This window comes from Silene latifolia, chromosome X (assembly GCF_048544455.1).
Source record: "Silene latifolia isolate original U9 population chromosome X, ASM4854445v1, whole genome shotgun sequence".
In the NCBI taxonomy this organism is placed as follows: Eukaryota; Viridiplantae; Streptophyta; class Magnoliopsida; order Caryophyllales; family Caryophyllaceae; genus Silene; species Silene latifolia.
In genome coordinates, this window is record NC_133537.1 from 330,103,926 (window position 1) to 330,112,370 (window position 8,445).

The 8,445-nt window shown below is 40.5% G+C and overlaps 1 protein-coding gene across 1 annotated transcript; it reads right to left on the minus strand.

Annotated features, from left to right (window-relative positions):
- Positions 1-6,576: 6,576 nt before the first annotated feature.
- Positions 6,577-7,524, minus strand: LOC141620841 (stemmadenine O-acetyltransferase-like). Its single transcript, XM_074437605.1, has one exon. The coding sequence runs from the start codon at positions 7,522-7,524 to the stop codon at positions 6,577-6,579; it is 948 nt and encodes a 315-aa protein (XP_074293706.1).
- Between the last annotated feature and the right edge of the window lie 921 nt (positions 7,525-8,445).

An 8,445-nucleotide genomic window follows, 5' to 3' on the forward strand; every position in this document is an offset into this window, starting at 1 on the left:
GAAATGAATTTTTTCGTCTTTATTAAAGGATGAGGTAATGATGCAAGTGTTTATAACTATATATAAAGCTAATTTACGAGTTTATCATGGGGTAAGTTTGAGACGAAATATTAAAGGTAGAAAACTGAGTATGTGGAACGGGTTTTGTACATGAAAATTGATGTTTAATTAAGGAAGAAGAAGGCATGAGGAAGGTAATTAGGAAGATACAGCCAGATGACTTCTGACGGGTGAAATAAGTCAATGACCAGAAAATTGACTTATTTCACCGTCGATTGAGTTTCAATTCCGTATTCTTATCCTAATCCGACCCGTGATCCATATGACCTAACACGGTCCCCCTCTGACCCGCCCGGCCCGTTTGACAGGTCTATAATCAAAAGTATCCAAATTGTTCTTACCAATTTCTGTAGAGTAGGTGTTTTTCATTGTAACATTATGGTAGGAAAAAATGAAGTCATTAGATTTCATTAGTGTAGAAACAAAATCATTTATGCATCTCTAATCAAAAGTAGTTTATTACCAAATGATCATTGACAATAACATGTACTGTATAATCAACTTTCAAAGACAAAATAAATAACTTGGAAACATTTCATACGCGCCACAACATAGTTTGATGAGGCACAAAATGGTCCGTCTGAAGGGGAGACCAACTCAAAGGTTTATAACACTTGATTACTCCCATTGAGAAGTAAAAGCAAGGAATTCTTGATTAGTCTCTAGAATTTGCATCTCTTTCTCCTCTAAGAAGATCCATGCTACAGTTCCATTTGTACCATCATGATCATTATAACCAGTCAATGATATCAAATTACGGACCGTAATTATCTCCCCGTTTATGACAGGAAAAACAATCAATCTAGGCTTGCCAAACCCGAAATCAGCCTCACTCAACCCGTTTCTACACCAGCTTGACGCAAAGTATCTCCCTTTCTTGTACCCTGAAAAGTATTCATCAAACTTTCCTCGGTGAGCTAGCACTGCCTCAAGCCCGCCACTTAAATGCTCATTTGCGGTTTCATCCGTCAACTTCAGAATTTCATCATGGATTTCTGCAACTAGTTCTGGAAAGGTTGCACCTGTCTTACCAAAGGCAATTGGGTTAGCTATAAGATTACCTATTGAGTTTTCCGACAAAGGAGCGCCGATCCTTTTTGATACGGGTAAGGATCCGATTGACACTACTCTTGGGCCGTTGGGTCTTATGGCATCAGTGGAGCATCCGAGTTCGAAGTCTCGATTCGTCAGTTTGGTTTCTTACGTTGGAATTGCTTAAAGTACAAGACTTCTACAAATTTAGTGTCATTTAACTAGTCAATAAAGGGTGGTTATTTCCCCTGTTTTGGTATGCTGTTATTTTGCTATTTAATTTGCTTTTACTAGGCCTTCAATTTCTAGAATTAATGGCCATAACTAGCTAGTTTAATTTTGTCATTAGGAGCCCTTTTACTGCCTTGAACGGTTGTTTTGGAGAGGCTATTTATAGTCTTGAATTCTATTGTATTCATCATTCAAGTTTAATCACAAAAATCTCAAAAATTGCTGTTGGCATTCTATTGTTAACTATTCATCTTGCGTATTTGAATGTTAACTTGTCGATCTCAATAGGTCTTGAGTTCGTCACCATTGATGAATTATAGGTTTAATTCATCAAATATCGCTTCCGCTTTTAAATTCGTATCATAAGTGGTATCAGAGCTTCGGCTCTTGATTTGCCATTAAATCGAGACGATCCTAAGTTTCGGTTTACTTTTATTTTCTTTAAAAAAAAAAAAAAAAAAAAAAAAAAAAAAAAAAACTCACACTCAACCAAACCCACGTAGAACAGAAAACCCAGAAACAAAAAAACAAAAATTTCAAACACAAACACACCAACCATGTCAGATATCGGCGAGGATAATTTAATCGATCGTCTGCAAGAATTGCTACGAAACCACCCTACGGCCAGTCGTTATGGTTCCCGTCCGAAACAAGACGAGTTCAAGGTTTCCGAACTTCCGGAATTCGTTGGTGGTGTCGACCCGGAGGATTATCTGGATTGGGAGAGGAAAATCGATCGCTTGTTCGATTTTAAAGATCTTAGTGACGAAAAGAGGTGCAAATACGCAATCCTCAGATTGAGCAAAGGCGCGTCACTCTGGTATGAGGGGTTGAAGGCTAAGCGTGCTCGTGTCGGAAAGGAGAAGATATCGTCTTGGGATTCCTTGAAGCGCAAACTGAGGAAAAGGTATGTACCGGCTACGCATAAATTAAGTGTTTATCGTAAAATTGCGGATTTTACGCAAGAAAAATTGAGTGTTGCCGAATATATTGATGAGTTCGAAAAATTGATTTTAATGGGGGAATTAGAGGAGAATGAAGAACAGAAAATGTCACGATTTCTTCGGGGATTGAACCGTTCCATAGCCAATTCCGTCGAATTATACCAATTCGCGGATTTCGATACCCTGTGCACTTTATGTCTGAAACTCGAAACCCAACTAAAGCTGAAGTCAGGGGGTGGGCTTGGGTCGTCTGAACAAAAAACCAGGTCTTGGGCAAGAACAGAGTCCCCTTACAAATCCAACACCTACAAAAACGAACCTCTGATTAATCCAACAGCAGGTAGTTCTTCTGCTCCTGCCAAAACAACTAACACACCCAAAGAAACCAGTTTATCGAAAGTCCGTTGTTTCAAATGCCAGGGGTTCGGTCATTACCAGAGTACTTGTCCAAATAAACGAATAGTCACCCTGAGGGAAGCCATAACCTATCGTGAGGAGTTAGTCGAAGAGGAAGAAAGGTTGGGGGGTCTGTTTAATTTTAATGAGAAAGACAGTGAGGCAGAAACAGAGGAAGAAGAAGAGGGTTATGAGGCCCCTGTTTTTGATACACTGCTGGTTCTACGTTCTTTGCAAGCCAAAGCCGAGTCCTTGGATTCGGACCAACGAGAGCAGTTATTCCACACCAAGTGCCAAGTTAACAACAAATGGTGCAGTGTGATAATCGACGGTGGAAGTTGTACTAATGTGGCCTCCGAAGAAATGGTTTCTAAGTTGGGTTTAACCACTGTTGCACATCCTAAGCCTTACGCGCTGCATTGGTTGAACGACGGAAACAGCGTGAAGGTTACTAGGCAGGCTCGGGTAGGCGTAACGATGGGTTCTTATGAGGATGAGGTTCTTTGTGACGTCATTCCTATGGATGCTTGTCACATTTTGCTAGGACGACCATGGCAGTGGGATCGTGATGTTGTACATCGTGGTAGAAGCAATGAATATGTGGTAAGGGACAAGGGTAAAAAAATTGTGCTAAAACCGATGTCCTCTCAGGCCATTCGGTCTATGAGTACCAAAAAAAGAAAGGCAACTATGTTGGTTAAGGAGCAAGAGGTTGAGCAGGCCCTTAATGACGGGGAGTTAGTTTATTTACTCGTCGCCGTGGAAGGATCAGCAGGAGCGCCGGGTGCAAAAGAAGCAGGCCCTGTTTCAGATTTGTTGCTGGGGTTTAAAGACGTGTTTCCCGACGATTTGCCACCAGGTTTGCCTCCGATTCGCGGTATTGAGCATCACATTGACCTTGTTCCAGGAGCCCCACTACCAAATAAGGCGGCTTATCGCTGTAATCCAGAGGAAACCAAGGAGTTGCAAAGACAAATTGATGAATTAATGAGTCGAGGATTCGTTCGAGAATCCATGAGTCCTTGCGCTGTACCGGTGTTACTTGTGCCCAAAAAGGATGGGTCATGGCGTATGTGTGTCGACTCCCGGGCTGTTAATAATATCACGGTTAAGTATCGGTTTCCTATGCCGAGGCTTGATGACATGCTAGACGAATTACATGGGTTACAAGTGTTCTCAAAAATTGATTTACGGAGCGGATACCATCAAATTCGTATGCGTGAGGGAGACGAGTGGAAGACCGCTTTTAAGACCAAGCACGGTTTATACGAATGGACCGTCATGCCATTTGGTCTTACCAATGCACCGAGCACTTTTATGCGGCTAATGAATGAGGTATTAAAACCATTTTTGGGTAAATTTATTGTTGTATATCTTGATGATATTTTGGTGTATAGCAAAAATTTAGTCGATCATTTGCATCATTTAAAGCTCCTGTTTGAAGTGCTTAGAGATCAGAAACTTTTTGGAAAAAAAGAAAAGTGTTCTTTTGTGGTGGACAGTGTGCTATTTTTGGGGTACGTAGTGTCGAAAGACGGAGTATCCATGGATCAAACCAAAGTTGAAGCTATCAAGACATGGCCTATTCCCACAACTGTAAGTGAGGTGCGTTCTTTCCACGGTCTAGCTTCGTTTTATAGACGGTTCATAAGCAATTTCAGTTCAATCATGAGTCCTATTACTAATTGCTTAAAGAAAGGGTCATTTGTGTGGACTAAAGATGCCCAAGGGGCATTCGAATTAATCAAAGAACGGTTGTGTACGGCCCCAATTTTAGCTTTGCCAGACTTTACTCAACCATTTGAAGTCGAGTGTGATGCGAGTGGGTTGGGTATAGGGGCTGTTTTGATTCAAAGAAAGCGACCCATTGCTTACTTCTCGGAAAAATTGGGAGGGGCTAGGTTGAATTATTGTACTTACGATAAGGAGTTTTATGCTATCGTTAGGGCACTCAATCATTGGAGTCATTATTTACGTCCTAGTCATTTTATTCTACACTCGGATCACGAGTCTCTTAAGTACATCAATGGCCCACAAAAATTGAGTCCGCGTCATGCTAAATGGGTCGAATTTTTGCAATCCTTTAACTTCTCCGCAAAGTATAAGGATGGCAAGAGCAATGTGGTTGCCGATGCCTTGTCTCGCAGGTACAATTTGTTAACAACGTTAAGTGCTCGATTGTTGGGGTTCGAAATATTGAAGGCCTGTTATCCGACAGATGTGGATTTTGGGGAGATATTTAGCAATGGCTTGGCTAAAGAAAACAGCGAGTATTTTATTCAAGATGGGTTTCTTTTTAAAGGAAACTGTCTTTGTGTTCCGAAACACCCAATTCGGGAATTGTTGGTGCGCGAGGCTCATGGAGGAGGGTTGGCTGGACATTTCGGTATAGCTAAAACAATGGAGGTTTTGAGAGAGCATTTCTTTTGGCCGAAAATGTTCGGTGACGTGTCGAAGATTGTAGCCAAATGTGTTACCTGCCAGGTAACTAAAAGTTCATTCAAGCCGGGCCCTTATACTCCATTACCGGTTCCCGAGAGACCTTGGGAGGACGTCTCTATGGACTTTATTGTTGCTTTGCCTCGTACTCAAAGGGGTAAGGATGCTATTATGGTGGTCGTAGACAGATTCTCGAAAATGGCTCACTTCATTCCTTGTCACAAGACCGATGATGCTGGTAATGTCGCGGATTTATTCTACAAGGAAGTAGTACGGCTACACGGAATTCCCAAAACAATTGTTTCAGACCGAGACTCCAAATTTTTGAGTTACTTTTGGAATACGTTATGGCGTAAGGTGGGGACAAAGCTCTTGTTTAGCACTTCACATCATCCGCAAACGGACGGGCAAACCGAGGTCACAAACCGAACTTTGGGTACTTTATTACGCGGGTTAGTGAGTAAGACACAAAAGGATTGGGATATTAAGCTTGCTCACGCCGAGTTTGCTTATAACCGGTCTCCTACTTATGCTACGGGCCGGTCACCCTTTGAAGTGGTTTATGGGTTAAACCCTTATGCTCCACTCGACCTACTTCCGTTGCCTAGTGGAGAACTAGTCCATAAAGATGCGGAGTCCAAGCTTAAATCGATGCTAAAACTCCACCAACAGGTTCGGGACCGAATTGTGGAGATTAATGCAGCCTACCAACGTAAGGCAAACAAGCATAGAAAGCCTCGTATTTTCGAGAAGGGTGATCTGGTTTGGGTTCATTTAAGGAAAGAACGATTTCCGAGCAAGCGAAAAAACAAGCTCATGCCTAGGTCCGAGGGTCCTTTTAAGGTAATTGCTCGTGTTAATGACAACGCTTATAAGGTCGAGTTACCCGGGGACTACGGTGTTCATGCCACTTTTAACATAGGTGATTTGGCCCCATATTTCGATGATGACGGCCTTGCGGAATTGAGGTCAATTCCTTTCGAAGGGGGAGGAGATGATACGGGTAAGGATCCGATTGACACTACTCTTGGGCCGTTGGGTCTTATGGCATCAGTGGAGCATCCGAGTTCGAAGTCTCGATTCGTCAGTTTGGTTTCTTACGTTGGAATTGCTTAAAGTACAAGACTTCTACAAATTTAGTGTCATTTAACTAGTCAATAAAGGGTGGTTATTTCCCCTGTTTTGGTATGCTGTTATTTTGCTATTTAATTTGCTTTTACTAGGCCTTCAATTTCTAGAATTAATGGCCATAACTAGCTAGTTTAATTTTGTCATTAGGAGCCCTTTTACTGCCTTGAACGGTTGTTTTGGAGAGGCTATTTATAGTCTTGAATTCTATTGTATTCATCATTCAAGTTTAATCACAAAAATCTCAAAAATTGTTGTTGGCATTCTATTGTTAACTATTCATCTTGCGTATTTGAATGTTAACTTGTCGATCTCAATAGGTCTTGAGTTCGTCACCATTGATGAATTATAGGTTTAATTCATCAAATATCGCTTCCGCTTTTAAATTCGTATCACTTTTCCTCATTTCAGCAGCAAAGTAAAGCACAGGATTTTCAGTATGCTTATCGTAAAGTACTGACTCAGAAACTAGACATTGTTCCCAGATGAACCCGAGCAAAGACTCAAACCTTGTCGGGTTTGGAACGTGTTTGCTGGCGGCCATGGCCTTCAGTTTGGTCAATGCCACGTCACTGAAAATGAACCCTTTTGCTACTTTCTTCAGACTGTCATAAGTACTAAGGTAAGATTGAAAGCCAGAGTTATCTGGTTTTTCCTGTTTTTGCGGTTTTGAATGATAAGGAGGGAATGCAATGACAGTTGAGTCAAAGTCGGGTTGAATTAATTCGTTACAGTTTGTTCTAGCGAGGGCGGACCAATGCTTGAAGAATAACCCGAATGAGGTTCCATCCAGGATCTTATGGAGCAAGTAACACCCAATCACAACTCCGCCACAGCTGAAAACATTGACCTGAAACGCCAAGTGTACCAGTTCCGAAATGTGTTGCTTACCAGTACTGAGAATATCCTTAGGAGGACAAAATTGAAACTTGGTTGACAAGTCAAGTGACTGAGATGAGCCAAGAACAGCTGAAAGAGTGCAATTCACATGTGCTACAATAAAGGGTATCCCTTGATCGTTGCAGATGATGGTTGAGTCGTCTTTGCATCGACCTGCAAGAGGGTAGAAATGGGTAAGTGTCTGAGAAAGGGCTAGTTTTAGACCAGTAATATCAAGAGGTTGTGTTTGAGTAGTGGGATTGTAGAATATAAGAGATGAGACATGCATGGTAGCAGATATTTGATCAACCATAGAAAGATTGAAGGTTCGGAGATGAGGCGGTGTAGGAGTAGATGGTTTTACAGTTTCTCTAAATATGATTTTCACTTGTGATTCTAACATGGTTCTCTCCATTTTTTTTATTTTTTTTTTCTAGGAATGCTTACTTATTTGCGGAATGCTGATCAACAGAAGGGGAAGATTAACTTGCTTATATATTGGACAAAGAACACGTGAATCATAATAATTCTTCAACTAGTTTTTGAACCCGTGCACTGCACGGGTGGTAATGAAAATTATTAACAAAAGTAAAGTCTAATGTATTTTTTTTGGATTTTTCTTCATGATACCCTTATATTTATTTGAATTTTACATGGTATTCTCGCTTTTCAAAAAATTCAATGATACCCTAAAATAGTCAAAATGCTCTAATTCAGCCCTTTTAAATGTTTAGTCTTATATTTTTGATTGATTTGTTGGCAATAATTTGTCATATCATTAACATAAACAATGTTTACTGATCTCATAAACATATTTTCTTTATAAAATTTAACTGTTTAAAAACATTATTTTTAGTAGTTTGGGTATTTTGAGAATATTTTTACTAAGTTTAAGGGTACCACTGATATTTTTAAATAAGTAGAGGTACCACGTAGAATTCGAAAAAACACAGGGGTATCACATAGAAAAACTCTACTTTGTCTACCCATACATTTTTGATAAGTTTATGTTACTTAATTTTATTCGAAATACTCTACTTTTTAAATTATGAGAGATGAAATCTGAAAAGTGGATAAAAAGTTATTGTAGATTTCATAACCTGTTTAGTACGCAGTGTATATTTAATTTTACTCATTGTTATACACTTTTTATTATATTACCTCTCTCGTTTGTTCTCCTCTCAATTCTCTAACTCTCTCTCATTTCCTCTCCCACCCACCATCGCCTAGACGTCTGAAAACAGCATTCGCCATCACTGGCGGACTACCTCGAGACCCACCAGCAGACCCTCCGTAGCGGTGACTGCACCCAACACCTCGGACCACGATGCCCCTC

Bases quoted from the DNA above. Each gene is read 5' to 3' on its own strand.
- LOC141620841 (XM_074437605.1), bottom strand. From the start codon at position 7,524: ATGGAGAGAACCATGTTAGAATCACAAGTGAAAATCATATTTAGAGAA.